Source organism: Squalius cephalus, assembly GCF_949319135.1.
Source record: "Squalius cephalus genome assembly, chromosome: 11".
NCBI lineage: Eukaryota > Metazoa > Chordata > Actinopteri > Cypriniformes > Leuciscidae > Squalius > Squalius cephalus.
The window spans coordinates 7,715,060-7,741,698 of record NC_137132.1 but is presented as its reverse complement, the minus strand read 5'-3'; the positions used below and the strand labels follow the sequence as shown (position 1 = coordinate 7,741,698).

The window sequence follows — 26,639 nt, the reverse complement described above, 5'->3', positions numbered from 1 at the left end:
TTTTTTCTCCTCCTAAGATATTTGAGAAGAAACATCTGAGACGAAGCTGATGCTTGCAATGAAACATAACTGAGTACTCCATTTCTAGGGCCAGATTTACTAAACAAATTTGCAAATTAGCGTCTGAATTTACCCTAAACAGGGCAATCCCTAGAAAGTGCCGATGGGAGAGGAAAGTTCTGCTCATGTTACTGTCGACACGCAAATTAAAGAACAGACACAGCCGTATCATTTCCATAATGACCAACACAATCTACCAAGAGCAGCGCACATTAGCGTCTGGTTTGAGACTTGCTTTTTTAGGGTGGTAAATAATGGTGAAAACACCAGTAAATTGACGAGCGCAAACCTTAGTCAATCACCTTGCATGATTCATTTAAATACTCTCCTCCCATAAATCTTCCGTCTGAAAGGGAAACGCATATGCAATAAGTTCAGGTGCAAAAATAACCCTGTCCACGCCTTTCCAGTGCTAATATTTCACTGCGTATCTTTAGTAAATCCTGACAGTCGTTTTTAACGCCAAAAGAGGGTTTGTGCTGACGCAAGCTGTTAGTAAATCTGGCCCAGTCTCTAAAGCTATGAAAGAGCAACATCTGAGCATTAAAAGTTTCCTTTGGTTGCGTGTGTGTGTGTGTGTGTGTGTGTGTGTTTCCTTGACTCTATGCGGAAGTACAGGAAGGTTTTTGAGCACTTGAGTTAATAAAAGCCTTGCACACACAGATGTCCCTCTCTGAGACCTGCGGAGGACATAATCCTCCGTCCTGGCAACATTTACACTGTTATTTCATTCTTATTTGAGTTGTCCATCCCTTCTCGATATCCTGTTGCTAAGCTCTTTAAAAAAAAAAATCCCATCCATTATCATCAACAGTATGTTTTATTTTATGTCCTTGTAACCGTGTTTCACCTAATGAAAGCAATCATTTTCATTGCCTACGCAGTCCATTCTTCCATCAAGGTCTGTGTCTGCTGCATCTCACATATTTTTTTATAATCATCTACTTGATTCACTCCGCTATAAAAGCGAGCAGGAGCCGCTCCGCACAAAGCTGCAGCCTGGAGATATTTATGTTGGATTGCGAGTGCTGTTCTTCTAAAGCTGCGTGAGATTTGTTTTTCTGATGATGACATTTACAGATGCCTTTTCGTTTGCTTTGCTTGCCATTAAAGTCTCTTTTCTTTACTCTTGTCTCCCCAGGTCCCCTGGCGGGCTGGTTCCTCTCTCCGTGTTCAATCACCTCCTTTATTTCTTCTCCTCCTCTGAACTCCAGAAGCCTTTTGAGGAGTGAGATCATGGCACCGTTTTCCTCTCGACGCTCTTCTGTCCTCTTTCTGAGTCTCGTCCTCGTCCTTTCTTTGCCCCCGTCCTGCTCTCCCGAATCCCAGCGTGAAGAACCGTCTCTCCCGCCCTCCGTCGCTCCTTCAGAGATTCCCTCAGAGCTCTACGATAACCTGACCGATGACAGCGACGGACCCGCTCCGAAGAAACCGTGCAGCGACCCTGTCGAGTGCAGGCCTGGAATCGTCCTTCCCGTATGGATGCCTGTCAATCCCAGTCTCGGAGAGCAGATCATGCGGGCCGTCATCTATTTCGCCTCGCTCATGTACATGTTTCTGGGAGTGTCCATCATCGCTGACAGATTCATGGCATCCATCGAGGTCATCACGTCACAGGTGAGTTGCACACATTGTTCTCAATCTGCATAATCTTGATAATCTTGCAATAATTGCAAAATCGCAGTAACCTAGTTCCCATAAAGAGGAAAATTATGATTTATGATCATATTCCAAGGTAAACAGTTCTTATGCTTCTCTTTAGGAGTTACATTTCATGCCTCTGTTAATTGACTAACAGTAAAATAATACTAAAGAGGACCTATTGTGCTATTTTCCATGTTCATCTTTCTTTTGTGTGTAATGTTTCTGTTTGAGCATGAATAAGTCCCTCCAGCTGGAGTTATTCTCTATATCAGTGTCTCTGTTTCTGAACTCCCTGAAACGCCTCCATTGTAGTCTTGAGTTTCTTCTGGGAACGAACACGTCACAATATTCCTCATTTAAATCATAAATATGCAGAATAAAGAGGCGGGGCCTGGTTGAGTTAGTTAGTAGTGTGTTAAAACTGGTGGTTATGGTAAGGGGTGGAACATTTCCCAAACACACTAGAAGCGCTTGACCAATCATAACACACTGTTCCAGCCGATCAATCAGAGCACAGTGTGCTTTTCAGAAGGAGGGGCTTCATAGAGACAGGAACTAAACAGGGGTGCGTTTTTCCCGTACAATGACGTAACTCGCTGCTCCACTACCATAGTACGATGCATCGTTGAAGAAATCAACTACTCACAAGTCACGACACCCAAAACCATATTGTCGCAAAGTGGTCGTTCAACCACGTTGGTTTATGACGTCATGCACGTGGTTATTCATCCAAAATGGAACATTTTCTTATTATTTACTCATTCTTGTGTCATTTCAAACCCGTATGCTGCTGTTTTTTTTCCCACAAAAGCATTTTTTAATGCAGAGTATTAATAAGAGTTCATAGTGACCATGATTGCCCAGAATAGACAAAAAACATCATAAAGGTGTCATAAAAATAGTCTATTTTCAAGTCTTCTGAAACGGTAGCATGGCGCTAGCAACGCTAAGGTTATGGGTTAGATTCTCTGGAGTGCATGATCTAATAACTGGACACCTTGAATGCAATGTACAGTAAAGTAGTTGATTTGGATAAAAGTATTTGTCAAATTTGAAATTTAAGTAAGTATTCACTGAAAATGCACTCTCTATTCAAACTGGTGCATTTGGTTATGCAACTTGCAAAAACCATATAATTAGATTCATTTATAGAATAAAGTAATTGTATGTCTGCAGAAAACTTGGAATTTAGTGCATGGGTCATAGGAAGTATGTGTTTTTTTTTTTGTTCTTCTGCAATGTTATCATATAAAAAGTAGCAAAGTGAAGACTAATATAAAAGTTTTCCTTTTTGTTTTGTGGAAAAAAACTGCATAAGTTTGGTTTGGAATGATGTGAGGGTGGGTAAACAATGACAAAATGTTAATTTTTGGGCGAACTCTTCTTTTAAAAGCATAGCCTTCACCTGAGCTTGACTTTAGCCAGTAATTGGCGTTATTAAAATAAAAACAATCGTGACTGTTTCTCCAGCCTCTGAACATATAATGGGATGCAAATGCTTGCAGTGTGCTTGATGTTTTTTTATTTCTTTCTGCTAAAATGCCTGACTCGTCAACACTTGTCAAGGGTAGATCGCCTACTCTTATCACCTTCACTGACTCATGCCCCATAAACCTGTCGGAAGAGGAAAATGAGCCAAAATGCTTTTATATAAAGGAGGCTAGATTTCCTTCAATTCTTTAGTTTCAGTTTCTCAGCCAGAAAATAACAAATAAATCAAAATCTCTAGCTTTAAATGCATAACTGATGAATTTGAAATAGCCAGATGTAGCAAATGTTTTTCACACAGCTAACATCCTAAAATAATTGCATTAAAAAATCTGGAATGCTACAAAACTGACTGAGAACATCACGATACAGTCACAAATATATCCAAAACTGAAATAAAAATAAATGAAGGCTTTATAGAAATATTCAAAAACAAAAACTAATAAAAATGCTAAAAACACATAACAAAATTACTGGAAATTATACCAAAATTAAAACCTGTAAACATAAAAATAAAAGCTAATTCTATGTTTAAAAAACATTAATAAACACTATAATAGTTTATAGTAAAATTTGCTGGGACAAACGTTTATGTTGGCTTTACAAATCCTTGTCTGAAAGTTTGAAATGTTTATAGCTTCCTAGTATGTTTTATTATGTGATTTGCATGTTTTAGCATGTATCTAGTTTTATTTTACAGTTTGTTAACATGTTTGTAGCAGATATTAATACAGTGTTAGCATGAATTAGCATGTTGTTAGCATGTTTTAGCACATTGTTAACATGAATTAACATGTTGCTAGCATGTTTTACCACATTGTTACCATGAATAAGCATGTTAGCATTTTTAGCACATTGTTAACATTAATTAGCATGTTGTTAACATTGTTTAGCATATTGTTAACATGAATTAGAATGTTGCTAGCATGTTTTAGCACATTGTTAACCTGAATTAGCATGTTGTTAGCATGTTTAAACACATTGTTAACATGTATTAGCATGTTGTTATCATGTTTTACCTCATTTTTAGCATGTTTTACCATGTTGATAACATGTTTTTGAACATTGCTAACATGAATAAGCATGTTACTACCATGTTTTATCACGTTGCTAACATGAATTAGCATGTTTTAACATGATTTAACATATTGCTAACATGTTTTAACACATTGATAACATGATTTAACACATTGCTAGCATGTTTCAGCATGTTGCTAACATGATTTAACACATTATCATCATGTTGTTAACATGTTTCAACACTTTGTTAGCATGACTACCATGTTGGTAGCATGAATTAACACATTCCTATAAAGTTTTAGAATGTTGCTAGCATGATTCGGAAATGAATTTAGACATTCATTAAGAAACTATATAGACATTTTTTTATTGTAAAAATGACAAAAAAAAAAAACATAACAAAATTACAAATCCTTTAATTAAAATGAATTAAAATGTAATATATCTAATCTATCTATAAATTACAGAAACGTCTGTCTGTCTGTGTGTGTGTGTGTCTGTCTGTCTGTCTGTGTGTCTGTTAACCACATATCTCTCGAACCGTTAGTCCGATGGATTTCAAACTTGACAGGTGTCTCGCTACGGTCACGAGTAAGTGCAGTGCCAAGTTTGACGTTGTTTGGATGAGAAATGCTAAAGATATCGTTAAATATATCATTTTTAAAAGGTTGTGGTTTAAAAATAAACATTCTGACATTAGAGAGTTGTATCGGTCAAAGAAGCCCCAAGAAGGTTGTGGTTTAAAAATAAACATTCTGACATAAACACTCAGTCAGCTACACTGTTTACTTCTGAATATTATAGTTTGGTTCCCGAACGTGATAAATCCATCTATCTATAAATTACAGAAACGTCCGTCTGTCTGTCTGTGTGTTATTCACATAGGCTATCTCTCGAATGTGAGATAACCACTAAATGTGTGAAAAGCACTATTTTCTGTTTCAAACTTTCACATAGCATCTTTAGGTTATAACAACATTGAAAATCAAAATCTGGATTTGAATTTTTTAAGATTTATTATAAAAACGGATTATTTTTTCCCAAAAATGCAATAAATTCATGACTTTTTTTTTTCCTTTTCATCAATATAAAGTTATTTTTGATCATATTGCCATCGCAAGAAATATCTCCTGAACTTTTTTGACGGCGATCAGCTCACAAAAACTGATTTTGCACGGGCATTTTGCACTGCTCCCTGAATCGACGTGCTTATTCATTTGTGGATGAATGTGATTTCTGAATCTGTAAGTCAGCTATGCTGTTTACTTCTGAATATTATATTTCATTCTGGTGCGCTTAACGCTATCGCTACTGTGTAATAGTAGCCTATGCTATTCACCAACTAAACATATCCTATTCAATGCGTTCACAGTCTCTTTCACGGGCATCATTTGTAGTTGCCTATTCACAAACTGTTTGCTCAAGCATAGCGTTTTCTCGGAGTTCACTGTGTGCTTTTTACCATGCACAAATAAAAATGTCACTGAACTTTTGCTGTGTAATTGTAACAATGAGCACTCAAACACACCAAACCAACAATTACTAAAAACACACACAAAAACTGATTTTGCACGGGCATTTTTTGCACTAGTAATAATAATAATAATAATAAAAATTAAATTAAAAAATAAAAAATAATTCAAAATATTAATAAAACCTATAATAGTATAATGCTGATAAAACAATACCGGTACAAACATAATAGCATCATAATGTTAATCTAAATTGCCTAACAGAGTTTTTTGTGAGGAGTCAGTTGCTTTCTTTCTCTCCGTTGAGTTTCTCTCCTTTACCAAATCAAAGCCAACAGCTCTGAGTCTACCTCATTAATCAAAGCGTCCCCTAGAAAGACCCTTGTCAAAACAACCTTGTCTGCAGGGTCATGGGAAATGCAAGTGTGAAAACAGCACCAGAGACCACCAAAAATAGTCTGGAGATGTTAGCCAAGGAAGAGCTAATATTTTGAAACATCTCTGAGCCTGTTTATTGTGCACATTTTGGAAAAAGCCATAACAACACATCTTTTGTTGTCTGTATGCATGAAAGTGCAGAAATCTGAATAGGTGTGTTTTGGTGTTGACGACGCACAGCCGAGCAACTTAAAACATTCAATGAAAATGTTTGGTAACACTTAAAGCCTTTATGTATACAGGCGCGCTGGAAGCTGTTTCATGCGAGGGGGGCTGAGGGCTGGGTTGGAAAATATGTGACGTCATTATGTTGTGGCTGACGACAAGACATGAAATTTCTCAATACTGTATATGTGTCGTAGCCATTAAAGAAAACATTTAGTTTCATATTTATGTTTAAATATTATAGGCTAATGTTATTTTTTTAATTTAATCAGTGTTGATTATGAAAGTGAGCATATGCAGCATGAGAAAGATAAAGATACATCATGAGATGCGCAATATGTCTGGAGACATGGAGTGGGTAAAACATGATTTTGACCACTTCATTGAGTTTTGTTTTGTAGATTTTCAAAAGATTTTCGTTTTGTATAAATTGTATCTTAATTTTGATCAATGTTTTATCAACCAATTGCCTGTATTTAATAAATAAGAAGCAAATATATAGCAGACAATGTACGGCACAATCACTTGCATTGCACGTGAACTGGAGGGCGCCGAAACTCAGCTTGTGCATCACAGATTTGAGAAATATAGGCTATCTATTATAAAAAGCTTGAAATGTCTACTTTTAAACAAAACTATTCAAAACGAAAAGAAATAGGCTACACCCTGATTATGTAATCCATATGAAATGTGCATTTCTCTCTGGCGTTCATGGCGAGTCCGGATCACCAACTTCATCTTTGCAGCGACACAGAAAACACCAGGGCCCGGTTTCCCAAAGCGTTCTTATCTCTAAGTTGTTCTTAACCTATTCCTTAACCTCTCTCTTAACCTTATGGCACGATTCCCGAAACGTTCGTTCGCTAAGTATATCTTCTGTAAGTCACACTTTCGTAAGGTTGGTCTGGACCACTCTTAGCTTTACCTTATCACTGTTGCAGGTCTATATGAATATAATTCTGAAGTTTTAATACACCCAGACAGTATTAAATTAGGCTAATTCAAGTGTTTTCATGCAAAGAATAAAATTGTCATTACACTGATTGTTGTTAGATTTTTAATTATATTATTATACAATATTATTAATTTAATTAAAACGCTCTTTTAAAGGCCAGTGAAAGCATAGGCTACTGTCAGTTAAGTCCTATTCGGACGCTAATATTGTTTCTCATGGGCTCGTCCGGTATTTTAAACATTTACAGGGGTAAGTCGGTGATTTTAGTGCCGTCCGAATCCATAATATCAGTGTTTTTCTCACCCAACCCGCGTAAAAATCCCTGGCCAAATCAGTACCTTCTGTTTTTTGACAAACAGGTCGTGTGGTAATTTAATTGCCGTCTGAATCCACATCTCTGAGTTTACAAGAGATTCAAAATTCACGGTTTAAATCCTTTTTGATCACTGCCGAGCACCGTACGCAAGATGTAAACTTTTATTACTGAAATGCTGGAAAGTATTTACAAGAACAATATTTCATCGCAGCTCCACCTCAGCGAACAAAAATGGGAAAGAGAAGAAGGCACGTAAATGTTTGAAAAGGTTATTGTGGCAGCAATATACTGTATGTTACAATTTTAAAATATGTAGGCTAGGCTATTATAGTTTGGATTATTTTTTATAATATCCAATAATCATAATAAATTGCAATTTCAACTATTTCTGAAGTGCTTCATTTATAAAGATCACCGCTTTTTCTCACATAAACAGCCCCTGCACGAGAGAATAATTGATTCTCGAGCCATCGATATCAAACAATTCAGCACCATCGCCACGGACAGCGCCAGGTAACGTCGCACGTAAGAAGGCATATCTTAAGCAGCTTCCTAAGGTATGGTTCGGGGAACACACTTAGGAACATAAACAACTTTGGTAAGATATATCTTTCGAGCTTTCTTAGCGCGCTAAGAGTGAGCGTTATCGGGAAACCGGGCCCAGTTTATTAATAAACAAAATGTCTCCTTGCTATTTTTGACATATTCATAATTTTGCTGGTTCTTTGTGGTAATCTTTATGCGTGCGGCCGTGCGCTTGAATGCTGCTATATTATGTACACGCTCATTATCCTGTATATAGCCTATTTAAGTAATAAAATTAATATAAAGGGGCGATTTGTCCACTAATGTTTTAAATGAACAACTACTAGTCGACTAGAAATAAACTTTAGTCGGAGGCAGCCCTTATTCCCAGCAGGCCATTCTGGGTTGAGCGAGCGACCCTGAGCGGAATGAGCGAGCGGAGCAGAATATTCAGAAATGCGCTCTCCGTTCACGTGCTCTGATCAGAACAAAGCATGACAAATTCAAACTTTATTTCATTTTCTCCGTAGCTTGAACACTCACTACATTAGGCATAAGAGAGTTCGTTAACGCTGTCCATTTATTTATTTTTATTTCACGTTTTTAAAGTACAGTATTATGTTAGTCCACAGCCCCCCACTTGGGGGTGTTGATGCTATGACGAGGGGGCTGCAGCCCCCGCAGCACCCCCCTTCCCGCGCTACTGCTAATGCATTATAAAGTTTTTTTTATGCATTCATTATGCCTTGTAATGCACCTTATAATGCATGAATGATCTCATGAATAATTGTAAAAAATAATTGTAATTTGTTTTAACACATTTTTAGCATGTTGCTAACATGAATTAGCATGTTGATAACATGTTTTACCTCATTGCTAACATGAATTAGCATGTTACTACCATGTTTTACCACATTGCTAACATGCACATTGCTAACATGAATTAGCATGTTACTACCATGTTTTACCACATTGTTAACATGGACATTGCTAACATGAATTAGCATGTTACTACCATGTTTTACCACATTGCTAGTATGAATTAGCATGTTTAACATGTTGCTAGCTTGAATTAGCACGTTGCTAGCATGTTTTACCATGTTGTTAGCATGTTTTAACACATTTCTACCTTTTTTAGCATGTTTTAGCACTGAATCATAAAGAAATCAGCTGTCTGAGTCCTTTCTTGACTTGACGTCTCACACATGCAGGCACAGACTGCCTTAGATGCATCATTCTGAAGGGTAGTCATAATTCCTGTAATGCGAGTTGCAAATTAATAAAGGGAAGTGTTTCCAGCTCTGCATTGCACTGGATCAGAGGCACACACACACTCTAGAGCCTCCAGGTCAAACCAGGCAGAAAAACTAGACTTGAACTCTTCTATCTCAAAAGGAACAACTGAACCATGACAGTTTGACTGACTTCAGGTGCAATGAAAGTGCAAACAATAAAAACACCATACCAGAATTATGATCTCTGACAGCATAGCGGCGCATTATTGAGTTGTGGAGTGTGAGTATGATGGTTGTCTGTGCCTCAGGGTTTTTATACAGTTTGGCGGTTTTTCATCCTGAAAATGTTTTTTACACACATTTTTTCATTGATAATAATAATAAATGTTTCTTGAGCAGCAAGTCATCATATTATACTGATTTCTGAAGGACATTGTGACACTGAAAACTGGAGTAATGATGCTGAAAATTCAGCTTTGATCACAGGAATAAATTACATTTTATAATATATTAAAATAGAAAACAGTTATTTCAAATTGTAATAATATTTCACAATGTTACGGTTTGTTTTTGTATTTGTAATCAAATAAATCCAGCCTTGGTGTGCAGAAGAGACTTCTTTTAAAAACATTTTTAAAAAATTTGAATGGCAGTGTATGTATTTATATAAAATATGTTCTGCATATTTTGATGGTTTAAATATTAAATTCATTTTTTTTTTTTCATTTTGAAAATTCCATTTAGAATTGAACTGCATTTCTGCATTCTGTTTGCTTCCTCAGTTCAAATTCAATTACATCCTAAGTGGTGCACGACCCTGCTGCAAGAACCTGTCAGGCTTTAGTTAGCAATAATGACTAGCTGTCTGTATCCTGAACATGTTCCCTTCTGCTCTCCCAGGAAAAAGAAGTGACCATCACCATGCCCAGCGGAGAAACGTCGGTGGCCACTGTGAGAATCTGGAACGAGACCGTGTCAAATTTGACCCTGATGGCACTTGGATCCTCCGCCCCTGAAATTCTCCTGTCAGTCATTGAGGTGGGTGAGACTTGACAAATGTACAAGTTAGGAAGCCTTTCTTCGACAATTAACTGCTTAACTACTTATTGCATTCACAGCAGATGGCTAAACCCTCATTAGCGTAGCCTGGGGTTTTACTATTTCATTAGCAACATTACCACTCATAATTTAGGTGATGATTTGTCTTTTCATTCTGTTTGCATTGAAGCACGATCCATCCATAATTTATAGATTCATGAAAATAAAATATATGTTTTGTGGCTTCAGCTTTGAGAAATTTTAGCATTTAAAAATGTACAGTCTTTCTCTCTTTCTGGGAAAATGTATATAAATATTGTTACTCATCTTGCTCTCAGGGGCACATACAAAAATGTGTAGAATACAAGAAACTTACAAAAGTACTCACATTAGTCATGAATTTTGCCAGGCTGTGATGCAGGGTTATTATTGTTAACTAAAACTAAAATTAAACCCATAAAAACATTTTCATTATTTGAAAAAAAAGAATAACATTAACTAAAATAAAATTTTGAAAACTTTAAATGTATTCATATTATTTAATATTAAAATTATTTTATTTTATTTTATTTGTATTAATTTTATACATTTATTTAATTTTAAATGTATTACTTCAGCTAGTTGACAAAGCAACATTTCTTATTTTTGTTCAGTTTATTCAAGTTGATGTATTTAAATAACCAAGGGGCCGTTAACACACTGATTTCAACTAAAAATGGAAAACTTTTTATGCGTTTTGACCGTTCATTTACACAACAACAAACTTTTGAAAACGGGTTTCAAAGTGCAAGTTTTAGAAAACTATACCGTTATTGTCTCTGTGAAAATCAACAAAAATGTAAATTTTTGAAAACAGTGATATCATGCGCATGTTGTAGTGTTTCTTTACAACGTACAGTAACATCGCCAACTACTGGCCTGGCAGCAGAATACAACATTTTTAGGCGTTTTTGCAGCTCCATGTGAACGGGAATTGTTTTGAAAACATTGTCATCTGTACGTTTTTCCATTTTTAGTACATTGCTGTTGTGTAAACCCTAAAACTAAAACTTAATTAAAACTACTGTATATATGCTGCATTCATGCCATATCGCAATTACCGTAATTTTGAGACGTCAACACGGTCAGGTGGTCCAGTGTTCATGTGGTTCAAGTAGGAGCTCTCAGAAAATTCACAGCTTACAAATTGTAATTACGAGCTCTACAAGGACGTGAACGCTTTTTACAAGTTGAAATCTCGTAATTACGGTAATTACAACATGGCGTGAACGTACCTATAGACATAAAAATGACAAAAGCACGATAAAATTCTTAAACTTTAACTAAAATTAAAATGAAAATATACAAATAAAGTCTAATTCAGTATATAAACAAAAACTATAATAGTGTCATACTAAAATATAGTATCTATCTAGTAACATAATCTCCCAGCTTTTGCACACTTTTTTACACGTTATTTTTCAGCAGGGCACTTTCTGTTTCAGTTGTATGTTTGCAAAAACAGGACAGAAAATGTGTTTGTCAGAGCATTTTGATGGGTCACACAGCGTCTTGGCCGTTTAAGATGTAGATGGAGATGGTTAGAGAGATGCATGCTGATCGCTGCTCTCGCTAATGAGTGTCCAGATCATGTTTATTAATGAGACGCTCCTTCGTTCCTCTTCATCCACAGCATGGAATCAAACGCTTTCTCAGATCTGTGAGACTGTGCCTGCGGGAGACGCTCACCGCTGTCTCGGCCAACATTTAGCACGTCAGTGGAGCTCTAGCTCAGCTTTATTGCCACGCATTAGCCTCTCCACGTTGTTTGTCACTCTGAATCTCTTGATCTAATGTGTTAGGACATCCGTCAGGCCTCTGTGTTTCACTCAAGGGTTTCACGTACACAGCGGGATTATTGTTGTACGACAAACGCATCTAAACAACGTAAGCACAATGCATCGTTCATCTTGAAACATTGCAGTGAAGGAGATGCAGTCTGGCAGATTTTGGCGTCAGAAGTGTGAAATCTCATTGCAAGCTCAGCTGGAAAGGAGACACTGGTTGATTTATCTGTTTGTCGCAGACTGATCCCAAAGGTTCGCCGCCTGGTGTAGATATATCAGTGATAGAGCCCCAGCATAGATAAACAACACCTGCGTGCTTTTTATTTCATTCTTTTTTTGTTTGTTTTATCTTCCCCAAGGACATTCACTTCATTATTAAGGATATTCAGTGAAAGTGACATTGAATGTTACTGAATCTGAATAACACCCATTTCTCATTGATCTAATGTTGAAGAGGAAAGTGACACAATTCGTCTCTTGTTGAATTGTTTTGTCTGTTCTGTCATTTAATTGAACCATTTAAACGCTGAAATGTTTGCATAGGCCGAATTCTGCGCTCCATTCAACTTGGAAAGTGTGAATTTACAACTTGGAAACTGGAACTAACTTTGAACTAATTGGAAAAGTGCATTACAATGGCATTACAAGATGAAATTACCAGAGAACATGCTACATACTACATAATAGAACATGAATTATCGTGTCGTTCGTGATCGTACACCCTCATAATATTGCATAGCATTGTATATCTTTCCCAATTTGGTTGATAGGAGATGTTCTTGTTGACAATGAACAGCTGCAAAGCTAAGAGTAGCCATTGTCATGTCTGGTCCATGTTTGAGTTTTGTTTGAGTTGGACTTCCTGTGTTTGCTTTGTTTCTATGGTGATTCATTGTTTGATTGATTCTCTGCACCTGTTTCTCATTTCCTTTATTGCTCTACGTTTGTATATACTGTATAGCCCTGTGTTTGTTATGTTCTTGGTCCAATCTCATCTTTCTTTACTGAGTGGTTGTTCTGTTTGCTGTGTTTTGTATTTAAGAAGTGTTTATATGAGTTTGTTTTCATTAAACATCAACTGCTTGCGAATAGATTCAGCCTTTTTATTTAATTCGTGCCTCAACCCCTTTCTGCATTTTATTACCTTATACATCATCTTTCAAACTTCAATCAGTTTTGTTGTTGGTTGCTAAAAACTATTGTTGGAGCCGATAGCATTGTGGCCTAAAAAACATGTAATTAAAAATTGTTGAGTTCAATTGAAGTAAAGTTGAAATAAATTTTTTAAAAGTAGATGAAAAACTTTTTAAAAATGAATGAAAATTAGAAATGTTGAAATAAATAAGTTTAACTTGAAGTACTAAAATTACTCAAACTAAAACTGAAGTAAATATACATGTAAATTAAATTAAAGTGTAAACAAAAAAACTATAAAATAAAACATACTAACAAAATAAAAATGACTAAAGCAAATAACAAAATTCCTATAACTTAAACTAACTCACAAAATCTCATTGGCCCAAAAATCTGCTGCTCCACATTGCTACTGTATACAGTAAAGCTCAGATGTGTTCTGATTGGCTGTGATGTTGTGTGTTTCAGGTGTGTGGTCATGGTTTTGAGTCCGGTGAGCTGGGTCCAGGCACCATTGTGGGCAGCGCTGCCTTTAATATGTTTGTGATCATTGGAATCTGTGTGTGGGTGATTCCTGAAGGCGAAGTGAGGAAGATTAAACATCTGAGAGTCTTCTTCATCACCGCGTTCTGGAGTATCTTCGCTTACATCTGGCTCTACATGATCCTGGCGGTCATCTCACCTGGAGTCGTGGAGGTGTGTGTGCGCGTGCGTGCGTGAGTGTGTGTGTGTGTGGTCGTGGTAAACCCTACGTTTTCCCCACAAGGATGGCAATACCAGAAATGTTTTTACCTTACAGGACTTTTTTTTGGTCCCCATGAGGAAAACAACTTATAAATCATATTAAATTATGTTTTTTGAAAATGCAAAAATGCGGAAAGTTTTTTTTGTGATGGTAGGGTTAGGGTTAGGGGATAGAATATACAGTTTGTAGGGTATAAAAATCATTGCGTGTGTCTGTGTGTGTGCGTGTGTGTGCGTGTGTGCGTGCGTGTGTGAATCCCACAAAACTATATTAGGTCCAGGTCATGTTTCATCCCTAAAATCAGCACGTTTTTATTCAGTTTTATAATGTACATATTAGTTTCGCTATATGCAAAGTAACATATAGTACATGCATATTTATGCATATAATACAAAAAAAATAACACTTGATATGCAATTGCCAAAGAACATTAAAGATATTTTGCATTGCATATATTTTCATGACAATTATGATAACTTCACCACAAATCCCTTTAATAAATGTCTAAAAAAATCTCATTCTCATTACTGAAATGTGAAAAGTAACGATTTACACTAATGAGAATCTAATGAGAATGACCATTGAGAATATTGAGGATTACTGAAAACTCAAAAGTAACAGTCTGGAGATATTACAGTTATGAGAATTTGGCAGTGAAATGTGCTTAATTGTCATGAAAATAATACAAAGCAATGTAAAAAAAACTTACTGTTCATAGAAAAGAACTTTATTTTATTAATAAAAAAATATAATATCTATTTTTTTCTTTTGATTTTAACTTGAAATGTGACTAGGACATTTTTTGGCAGATTTACTCGTTTATACAAGTACAATATGTGTGTGACAAACACTGTGCTTTACTAAGTCACACGAAATGATTATAAATGTTGTTTATCTACTGGTCCTTCAGACAACAAGACCATATTGAGTCATTTGTAATGGTGAAGTGAGCAGGTACCGAGCTGTTTGTCTCTGTTTAATGTAGCTAGAAGTGCCTCTTTACTTGTTTCATATCAGACTGTTTGTTTTTCTTTTGTTTGCTGTGGTCTTTTCTCTCCAAAGCACTAATCTGTGCTCTGTTTACTTTGTGTGTTTGCTGTATTGATGTGTATGTGTGTGTGTAGATATGGGAAGCTCTTGTCACTCTCTGCTATTTCCCCGTTTGTGTGATTCTGGCGTGGATTGCTGACCGGCGCCTCCTTTTCTACAAGTACATGTCCAAACGCTACCGTGCCGACAAAAGAACAGGTGTTGTTGTTGAGACAGAGGGGGAAATGACCCCCAAAGGTATGGAGATGTTGATGGACGGCAAGTTTCCACTGAGGGGTGGAGCCATAGGGATCGGCACACAGGAACATTACCAGGATGGGACCGGCAACACAACAGGCACCATGGCAACTCTACCCAACTCCAACAGCACGACCGTTTACATGGACGGTGCCAAGGAACTGGACGAGAGTCGTAAAGAAGTGAGAAGATACACATGCACTCATTTAAACAAACATTTATGCATCGATACCCACTCACAGAACTTTAAATTTCACCTTGGTTGACATGTTTTTCATCCTGACAATCCGAGACACCGTACTAAAAAGTTTCTCAGGGGAACACAAAAGTTTTGAGAGAAAACACAAAAGTTTTCAGAGTAAACGCCAAAGCACTGAAATATAATTGTTTTATTCCCATCTTATATTTTTTCAATAACCATGGAACCCATAACCATGGGATAGTTCACCCAAAAGTGAAAATTCTGTCATTAATTACTCGCCCTTACTGTATGTCTTTCCAATCCCGTAAGACTGGATTCATCTTCGGAACACAAATGGAGATCTTTTTGATGAAATCTGAGAGCTTTCTGTCCCTCCATTGACAGCTTCACACTGCCACTTTGACGTTTCAAAAAGTTCATAAAGCGATCAGAAAACTAATCCATGTGATTTGAGTGGTTTAGTCCAAAAGTTTCTGAAGAGACACAATCGCTTTATGTGATGAACAGATTGAATTTGGGCTTTTATTCATTCATCAACTCACACATCAGTTGTGGTAAACTGAAAGAACCAATGAGGTTTGTTCTCACGCGTCAAGCAGGTTTGGTTGAGCTTCTGTTTATATTCACTGATATGTGAATAAAAGCCTAAATTAAATCTGATCATCATATAAAGCGATCGAGTCTCTTCAGAAAATTCTGACTAAACCGCTCAATTCATATGGATTCGTTTCACAATCTCTTTATGAACCTTTTTGAAGCGTCAAAGTGTCAGTTGCGAAACTCCAGAAAAGTAAAAAATAACTGTAAGCAATGTCCATACAGCGAAGGTGCTATATTCCATGTCTTGTGTAGTATAGTGATAGCTTAACGTGAGGAACAGGCTGAAATTTAAGTTCTTTCCCTCAGCTACAAGTCTCAAATCTAATTTGCATTTGACTCACAATTTGTGAGAACCAATTATGTTTGGTTGGTGTCATTGACGTAAAACTTGGCAGAGTGAGTCATATGCTCGCATTGAGCATTGAAAGCCACAGCTATTTTCAGGTTTGAAACAGCACTAGGGAGAGTATATTATGACAGAACTGAAATTGGACTTGCAGAACTGCCACTGACCTTTGAATGTTGCTTGGCAGGTGATCCGTATCCTGAAGGACCTGAAGCAGAAATATCCAGATAAGGAGCTGGATCAGCTGGTAGACTTGGCCAACTACTACGCCCTCCTTCATCAGCAGAAAAGTCGTGCTTTTTATCGTGTCCAGGCCACACGCATGATGATTGGGGCCGGTAATGTGCTGAAGAAACACACGGCTGATCACTCTCGCCGCACTGTTGTGGTGGGCGGCACCGAGCCTTTGGAGGAGTCCGATCTGGCCGTCTGCAGCCGCATCTCCTTCGAGAGCGCGCATGTCCAGTGCATGGAGAACTGCGGCGCCATCATGATACCTGTGGTGTGTCGAGGAGGCCTGGGGGAGAGCACTTTCTACATTGACTACTGTACAGAAGATGGCACGGCCAACGCTGGATCAGATTATAAGTACTGCGAAGGGACGCTGGTGTTCAAACCTGGAGAAACCAAGAAAGACATTAAGGTGAGAAGGAGTGAAAGGAGAAAAGAAAACATTGCTTGTAAATCCAGCTTAAACCAGTAGATGGTTTTGCAAGGTTTATATATTGTCCCAACGGATCATTTATGCTCATTATCTGGTCCCAGCTGGTCTAGATGGTTAATCAGTTGGGATGGTCTCAAGTATCCGAATATTCAGAAGTATCACTAATGATTGATCATGAAAAGTATTTGCATGAACTTTGTTGTTCTATACGTTTCTTTTTTTCGTACGTTTTCTAAGAACATGTCCACAACATAAAGTTTGGTCCAGCAGAAACTGGTAGATGGTTTTACATGGTTTCTCTATCTTGTCCAAACTGATCATTTATGCTCAAAATCTTGTCCAAGCTGGTTAAGAAGTTGGGATGGTCTCAAGTATCCGAATATTCGGAAGTGTCACCAATGATTGATCATGAAAAGTATTTGCATGAACTTCGTAGTACTACACAATTCTTTCTTTTTAAGTTTTCTCAGAACATGTCTTCAACATAAAGTTTGGTAAAGCAGAAACCAGTAGATGGTTTTACATGGTATCTACCTTGTTCAAACTGACCATTTATGGTCATAAGATGGCCCAAGCTGATGTAGATGATTAATCAGTTGGGATGGTCTCAAGTATCTAAATATTCAGTTTGAATATTCAGATACTTTATCTGAACAGAATTTTAATCAGTTGAACAACCTGCAAGTGGATCTGGTCTCGACTAGTGATAGTCTCAAGTATCTGAGTATGTGATACCAATCACATCGGAAGTGATACCAATGATTGATCATGAAAACAGTATTTGTGTGAGCATTGCAGTACTATAAGTTACTTTCTAAGTTACTTACTTTATAAGTAAGTTACTATAAGCTTACTTTTAAGTTTTCTTAGAGCATGTTCACCACATACAGTTTCTAGAAGTCCTAGATCAAAAGGTTTAGTCTAGTACTGATTCTTTTTCATCCATTAACAGGAATCTTTCATGAACAGGTGAGTCTCAAGGACAATGCTTTATTCTGTACCTTAAAAGCCTCTTAATCTTTCATGTTGTACACATCCTTTGAGACAAACATCCACTCTGCTGAGATGGACAGGGCTGTGTATCCATGGCAACAGGGCTGTAGAGTCTGTCATTGGGGAGTGACAATGATTGACAGTCTCTTTACCAAAAAGACAGAGAGGATTCAGAATGACAGATGCATTGATCTGAAAAATCAGAGCCCTACAAATCCATGTGTGATGAATGTTAAGTCACTAAAGTACTTGTCCACGGTGCATGTTCTGAGCTGTACTGAAGTAAAATCACTTCACTGAAAGTTTATAGACATCTGTATGTCTCTTTCTAGGTGGGAATCATCGACGATGACATCTTTGAGGAAGACGAACATTTCTTTGTGCGTTTGCTGAATCTGCGTATCGGTGATGCGGAGGGTATGTTTGAGAGTGACGACACGGATCAGGGTCCCAAGGCCCGTCTGGTGGAACCGCTGATGGCTACGGTCACCATCCTGGACGACGACCACGCGGGGATCTTCACTTTTACAGACCACATGGTGCGAGTGAGCGAGAGCGTGGGCACCATGGAGGTGACGGTGGTCCGGAACTCTGGCGCCCGCGGAACCGTGATCATTCCGTACCACACAGAGCCCGGATCGGCCCATGGGGGAGGGGTCGACTATGAGGACACACACGGAGAGCTGGAATTCGCCAACGACCAGACAACGTGAGTGTGCTTCTGTGAAAAGACGAAAGAAATCAGATATAGCTGTGTTTGGCTGTGCATAACTAACTTCCACGATGTAAGAGTGTTCTGGGTGGTTGCCAGGGCATGCCTATGTAGTTGCTAGGGTGTTCTGAGTTGTTACTAGAGATTTGCCATTGTGTTCTGGGTGGTTACCTGGTGATTTTAGCGGCTAATAGAAAGTCTATAGACAGTTGCTAGGGTGTTTTAGTGGTTATTATTAGGGACTTGCTTGGCAGTTTCCAGGATATTCTGAGTGGTTGCTTAGGTGCTCTGAGTGGTTACTAGTGTGTTGCTAGACAGTTGCTAGGTGTGCTGGGTGGTTACTAAAGAGTTGCTAGGGTGTTCTGAGTGGTTCATAGAGAGTTGCTCAGCAGTTGCAAAGGTGTCCTGATTGGTTACTTACTAGAGATTTGGGTAGTTGCTAGGGTGGTCTTACTGGTTACTAGAGAGTTGTTAGGCAGTTTCCAGGATATTCTGGGTAGTTTCTTAAAGTAGGCATTCTGAATGGTTACTAGTGTGTTGCTAGGCAGTTGTTATTGTGTTGTTAGTGGTTATTAGAGAGTTGCTAGGGTGTTCTGAGTGGTTACCAGAGTAGCTAGGCAGTTGCTATGGGATTCTGAGTAGGAAGTTTATAAGCATTTGCTAGGGTGTTCTGAGTGGTTACTAGAGAGTTGATAGACAGTTACTAGAGAGTTGATAGACAGTTGCTAGGGTGTATAACTGTCTCAGTGATCCTCTTGTCTCTGGATATAGCTCTGGTTCCTCCTACAATATGATTTTTCTCCCGTTTTATCATCCAGCAGACGAAAATTTCTAATGACGAACTCCTCCCCTGAACAAGACACATGATTTGAGACATTATAATATATATGTTTGGCGGGACTTGTTCAAATCCCTGGAGAATGAGCTATAGTGAGCTAGCTTAGTATGCGTGAGCCAATGAGATCAGTTAGTGGATGCAACGTTTCCGCCTGTCTGGAGTCTTTTCTGACCATGCCGGATGAACCTGACAGTGTCCTACATTATGGATGAGCACTAAACATTACGATTTTCCTGTGTGCATGTTTGTGCTGGAGGTAAATCCAAACCTACTCAACAATGTAGCTTCCTTACAAAGAGCATTGTGGATTTTGTTTTTTTATAATGGGAGCATGTGTGTCTGTGAATGTGAATAAATATTGATATGCAGCCTTTTGAAGTGATTTAAATGCTTACATTTTTCCATGATTTGTGTGAGCATGGTTTTGTGCCTATGTGTATTTGTATGTTGTTTATGTGTGTGTGTGTGTGTGTGTGTGTGTGTGTGTGTGTGTGCGTGTGTGTGTGTGTGTTGATCATTCATCAGTTCTTTTAATGTGATTTCATGTCAGGGTGGAGCGCTGCTGTTCATGACCCCTGAGGAATGGCATTAAGTATTTATAATAGTGTGTGTGTGTGTGTGTGTGTGTGTGTGTGTGTGTGTGTGTGTGTGTGTGTGTGTGTGTGTGTGTGTGTGTGTGTGTGTGTGTGTGTGTGCGTGTTTGTGTGTGTGTCATTATGCACTTCCAGCTTTCTGCCATCGTCTCAGTTTTCTGTCACTTGTCGCAGTAATCGATGTGAGACTTCAAAGCCACCACCTGAATTTCTGATTACTTGTGTATAATTTGTCTGTGTGTGTGTGTGTTTGTGTGTGCATGTCTGCAGTCAGACCTTTCAGGTGAGGATCATTGATGATGAAGAGTACGAGAAACATGAGAATTTCTTCATCGTTCTTGAGGAACCTCGCTGGCTGAAGAGGGGCATCTCAGGTGTGTTTTGCACTACGAGAACAAGAAAGTAGCTCTATTGGTTTTAGAGTGGTTTTGGGAATTCATTTGACATTCGGGTTCAAGTGATTTTCGATACAGTTGGCTTCGCTCCAGCCCTAATGAGCTGCCTATCTAGACAGTAGTGGTTCAGCGGATTACAAAACTCATGGTTCGGATCATATTACGGATTTTGAGTCACGGGTCGGATCATTTTTTGGATCTGCAAAATAGAAACAGTACACCAATTACAAGCATATATAAAATACAATATAACAAAGTTGCAAATAAATGAACTGTAGTATTCAGGTACAGATATTTTATAATTAGGCCTAAATGTAAAATGACACTCTAGTGTTCACTGTATAAATTAAATACAGATTAATCTTTGTTAAAGATGTGTTTTGTTGTTTGATTAAAATTAATGTTAGATAGCAGCAGGTATTTATAGGCTGCTGTCATTTTAAGACTTAATGCACGGATCCAATTTAATGATACTGTTTATTTCTCAACTGTTCACGTTCACTCAAGACATAACCGACTGTGTTTACAAGAATACTTGCCAAGACAGGTATTTTGACATATTTTATGCGTATGTGTTCTTTCAAGCTCAAGGAGATGCTGAATCATTTGCCTCTTTGTGTGTGCTCGCTTCGGCATGCGAGTACCAAATTAAGTTCTCTTTCGGCTCTTCTTGTGCTGGAATGGTTTAAAAGTGTAAGTGTAAATTAGCAAGATTATCAAATTATCGTGTAACGGAGGCCAGCTAGCATCCTTGTTAGCATGCCTGCCTCCCATGCCGGACATGCCAGTTTGAATCCCACTCGGAGCATTTCATTTGGTGCCGTGACCCGGATAAGAATGAGGCTTTGGGGGTGAGTGAAACTAGTAAGAGCTAGCTAGTAAGAGCTGTCCAAATTCCGTCTAAACCTCACTCCCCTGGCCTTAAGAGGCGCGTTAGGGACTGATGCTAGAGACTGCGTCCTTGTTTGCGTGCCCACCTCCCATGGGAGACGCCAGTTCAAATCCTGCTCGGAGCGGGTCGAGTTGGACCGGAGGGATTACATTTGGTGCCGTGACCCAGATGGGAGTGAGGTTTAGGAGTTTAATAGAGGCAAACTAGTAAGAGCTGTGCGTGTAAACCTCACTCCCCTGGACTCAAGATACTTTGGTCTTTAGCAACCTTGTTAGCGCGCCCGCATTCCATGCCAGAGACGACGGTTGAAGCAGTGCAATTAGCACCGGAGGGTTTACACTAGGGATGCACCGAATCCAGGATTCGGCTTTGGATTCGGCCGAATATTGGGTTTTTTAACGGGGTTCGGTTTCTGCCGAACCTTAGAATTTTTTTCCACCGAACCGAACCCTAGGCTTGCACGCTACGCTGGTCGACGTCACGCCGCCGTTGATTACGGGCAGGTGTTTAGTTTACGTAGTGTACACGTTTTGTCAGGAAGAAAAATAGGGATAGCTCACAGCTAAAGTTATTGCAGAGGCCAGGCAGACTCACGGAGGCGATTGGCTTCTAACAACTCGCACTTTATTCCCCAATTGAACTCGTGTAACTGTCTGTCACACGTTCTACTGTCCACAGCGTTACTTAATAAACAAAATAAGATAAAAATGAGCATCAAGCAGAAATAACCTGCATACATGGGGTGTTTGAGGCGCACGGCACATACAATACAGACTGCAGAGAGTTCAACAGGGAGCGCGCAGCTCTTAAAAGGGCCACACCTTATTTCCACTCGTTACAGTAGGTGGACTGTTCGAATGCAGTAGGCTGTGAGAAAGTGAAAATGGAACTCGTGAGCAGAAAAGGTGTTGTTTGGCAGTACTTTCAGTCAAAAGAAGGCAATTCAAGTCGAGCTACATGTTCAATTTGCAATGCCGATTTAACTCGTGGTGGCAAGGACCCTAAACAATACACAACATCGGCGCTATTAAAATGCAGAATGTTGCTTATTCTTTTTTTTTTTTTCTACATTTAAAATAAAATAAAATGAAAAATCCACTGCTGAGAACCTTGTTTACTTCATTAATGTGTTTACTGTGTTAATGGACTGAGGATGGCAGTAGGATTCGGTATTCAGTTTCGGATTCGGCAGAATCTTAGCCAGTGGATTCGGTATTCGGCCGAACCCCAAAAATCTAGATTCGGTGCATCCCTAGTTTACACTCGCAATATAATAAAAAAGGGACTTCATGCAGGCATCAAATGAGCAGTGCTATTTGTCTGAGCATTTGTTTTAGGGTTTATTGACACATAGTGCAATTTTTATTCTTTTACTGATTTGGTGTTATCAGCTACTAATGCAATATGAAGAAACTTATGAGCATCATATGATACAATGTCATTGTAACAAAGTATGTTGTTATGGGAAGAAGGAGGCGGGAACTGACAGACATTTAAACAATTTAATAATAAAACAAACTTAAAACGAAAGTAAAAAAGGCAGTCCCTCACGGACGACTGCCGACATATAAACAAAACATAATAAAAGTCCAGGCCTGGTCCTCTCTTGTCCTTCACTGTCATCACTCTCTATTTTATGCTTCCGCTCCTCCGTGAGATACGTGACCGGTGCGTCTCGCAGATACTCCACCATTCTCTCACGGCCCTCGGCCTCATCCTGCTTGCCACAGTCATCTATACGATGTTGTAATTAGAATTTTGCGAAGATTAAGATGTGCTGCAAGACGGTTCCGGCAGAGAGCATGCTCTTATGTGCGCTGCACCAGAGTTTGTTTGGAACTGGACCGAGACCACCTCCTCAGCTGGGTCTCGGTATGGTTGTTTGATCCATACCCGAGTGCGATTGCTGTATTTACACCTGCCCAAAAGATCCGCACCAAGGGGGGAAACAAACTTGAGTTCAATTCAATTGAACCAAACAAGACAGGTGTGAATAAACCCGTAGTATTCAGAGAGGCAGCTCACTAGGGTTTGGAACAGGACCACGGCTCCGAGATGTGTGTAGATGCGTGTGTTTGTGTGTGTTTGTGTGTGTATGTGTATGTGTGTGTTTGTGTGTGTATGTATGTGTTTATTAATGGAGTAAACTCATCTTCAGCACTAACTCCATCTCTCTTGTCCCTCCTTACACCACGCAGCCCTGCTGCTGAACCAAGGTAAGGTTTCAGATCAACCTCTGATCAAACTCTGACATGTGTCCACACTAATCCTCATGTTACACACTCAGAAGAGAAGAGAAAAAGCGCTAGAAGCTTCCCTGAACCCTTGAGGGACACGATTATGGTGTGAAAAGAGGGACCGCTGAAAGAGAGGAGTTCAAAAGATTAGACAGAAAGTGAAAAAAAAAATCTCAATGGTAGTTTTCACAATCTAATCAATCCCAGTTTTTACTCTCTGAATCTTTTTCACTCTGGAAGAAAGTAAAATGGTTGTACATTTTTAATGTGGACTTAAAAGTTTGTAAATCCACAGTCTGGCACAGAGGCATCACATGCATTCAGAACATCTCTCAAAGCCTGATTTCAAACCGTGTTGTTTCGCTTGTGTGTGTGTGTCGTGGTGTTGTACGTGGTGTCGTATTAATTGGTTGAGCTGTTTTTGATTGACAGGGAAGGGGTATGCCCTCCATTTCCTGCCTGTTGTATCTCATTCTTTTCTGTCTTCTGTCTGTTTCTTTTCCTTTATCATGTGTCTCTTTCAGAGGATCCGGAGGCACAGCTGAGCACGGAGGAGGAGGAGGCCAGGAAGATAGCAGAGATGGGCAAACCTGTTCTGGGGGAGCACAGCCGGCTGGAGGTGGTGATCGAGGAGTCCTATGAATTTAAGGTATTACATCTGAAAATCTGGAAAAATAGTCAGTCCATATTTTTTTTATTTTATATATATATATATATTGAAATTTGAATTTGAAAGCATGTAAAGCATGTAAAGCATCACATCTAGAAACATTGGAAATTGTAGTTCCATATTTTATTTTATTTTATTTATTTATTTATTTATTTTAGTTTAGTTTAGTTTAGTTTAGTTTAGTGAAGTCCTATGAATTTACTGTGGTATCCCATCTGAAAACATTAAAAGCAGTCAGTCCATATTTTATTGTATTTTAATATTTTAATTTTATTCTAATTAATGTAATGTCAAAATATGATGGCATTTTTCAGGTGGTCTTTTAATTTATTTAAAGCATTTTAATTTATTTAAAAGAAATCATGATGGCATTTTTCAGATGGTCTTACTCCATCTGTTCTTCAACCTCTAAAAAGACATGACATAAGGTCACATGGTGAAATCATGCATGCTGATCTGTTCCTCATGTACAGCGTTCAGTACAGGTCTATTTAGGGTATGTGGTATACGGCATGAAAAATGCACATGCATCATTGATACCAGCCCATAGCTTGTGATTCCCAGTAGATTCCCAATGTATTCCTGCACACGATGGTTAGATTTTTTTCTTCATATTTGCAGTGCATAATTTTCAATTCTAACTGTTTATGACTATTTACCAAAAAAAATCATTTGAAGCTCCCACTTAATGATTACCCGGGGTGAAAAGATGCATTATGTTTTTCAGCTCTGTTCATGCTTGTTGATGACAGCAACATTTGATGGGTTGATTAAATTCTGATGATATAAATATTACACTCATATATCAGATCAGTGGTGCTAAACGAACAGTTGTCAGGTTCATTAGGTTGGTCATGATAGTAATATCAAAAGAATTCATTGCCAGCACTTCAGTGGTCCAGATCTGATTCTATTCAGATTCTTTCTTTCTTTCTTATATATATGTGTGTGTGTGTTTATTATTATAAATAATATTTATGCATATATATTTTATTTTATATATTGCATTTATTGTATACATATATTTATTTTTTATTATTGTTTATGTTAACAAAAATCACACCGAATCTGATATTTTAAATTCTGAAAATATATCATAATAATAATACTATTAATAGTAATATATATATTTATTTGTATTATTATTATCATTGATAATATTTATGCATATATTAATAATTTATTATATATAGACATATTTATTTTTATTATTGTTTTTTTATCCCAAAAATCACTCTGAATCTAATATTTTTAAATTCTGAAAATACTAATAATAATATACAGTATGTATTTATTGCCATTTATTATATATTTGTTTATTATTTTGTGAGCAAGAATCACATTAACTCTGATATTTTCAGTTCTGAACATACATATAGAAATAAATAAATAGATAATGACATCAGAGTGAACAGTGACATCAGAATGATTTTTTTATGTCAATCTTACTTCTTGTCATATATCATAATTGTGCATAATATTAAATGATATTATGAAATTTTTGTTAATATTTGTGACAAATATACCAGGATAGATTGACACCGTTACAATGAGAGTCCCAAGAACAAGCACAGTCCCTAGTGATTATCCTGAACTGTGACATGATGCATGATGGAGTTTCTGCAAGCGTCAAGCGAGTTTAAACACAAGTTTATTATGTCTGATATGGGCCACATTAATGATGTCATGTGAACAACCTTAAATGTACTGAATCCTGTGGTCTAAATGTTGCCAGTGATCTGTTGCTGTGTTTCAGAGCACCGTTGATAAACTGATCAAGAAGACTAACCTGGCGCTGGTCATCGGCACTCATTCCTGGCGAGAGCAGTTTGTGGATGCGGTGACCGTCAGTGCAGGTCTGTCTGTCTGTCTGTCTCACACACCTTTTGTGTTCTTCAACAGTGTGTTGGATGTCTCTTTTGAAACAGGAATACATTGTATGAGTCACACTGTATAAATGTCATTCCCTCAGCGATACACAGACTTAATAAAACACATAATGAGGCTCTTTCATTCTCAAGCTGCTCCTCTTAAAAGCTCAGTCTCAGAAGCTTCAGCAATACACAATAGCTCAGATAAAAAATGACTTGTTTTGTAAGCATTTGTGCACTTTGATTTCATGGAACAGAAAAGAAGAGTGTTCAGTGCG

At 38.0% G+C, this 26,639-nt stretch overlaps 1 protein-coding gene across 4 annotated transcripts in view; it reads left to right on the top strand.

The window, feature by feature from the left end:
• Positions 1–26,639, top strand: part of slc8a2b (solute carrier family 8 member 2b) — a 111,020-nt gene that overhangs the window by 76,221 nt on the left and 8,160 nt on the right. For 2 of the 4 annotated variants that reach the window (XM_079886737.1, XM_079886739.1), the window contains exons 2-11: positions 1,202–1,677; positions 10,219–10,356; positions 13,785–14,012; positions 15,186–15,530; positions 16,684–17,139; positions 18,486–18,862; positions 20,567–20,670; positions 23,782–23,799; positions 24,345–24,469; positions 26,247–26,346. In XM_079886737.1, coding sequence (XP_079742863.1) covers positions 1,297–1,677; positions 10,219–10,356; positions 13,785–14,012; positions 15,186–15,530; positions 16,684–17,139; positions 18,486–18,862; positions 20,567–20,670; positions 23,782–23,799; positions 24,345–24,469; positions 26,247–26,346 — 2,272 coding nt within the window. In that variant the 5' untranslated portion in view covers positions 1,202–1,296. Of the gene's footprint in view, positions 1–1,085; positions 1,107–1,201; positions 1,678–10,218; positions 10,357–13,784; positions 14,013–15,185; positions 15,531–16,683; positions 17,140–18,485; positions 18,863–20,566; positions 20,671–23,781; positions 23,800–24,344; positions 24,470–26,246; positions 26,347–26,639 lie in introns of those variants that run through there. The other 2 variants (XM_079886738.1, XM_079886740.1) reach the window with 2 other exon arrangements.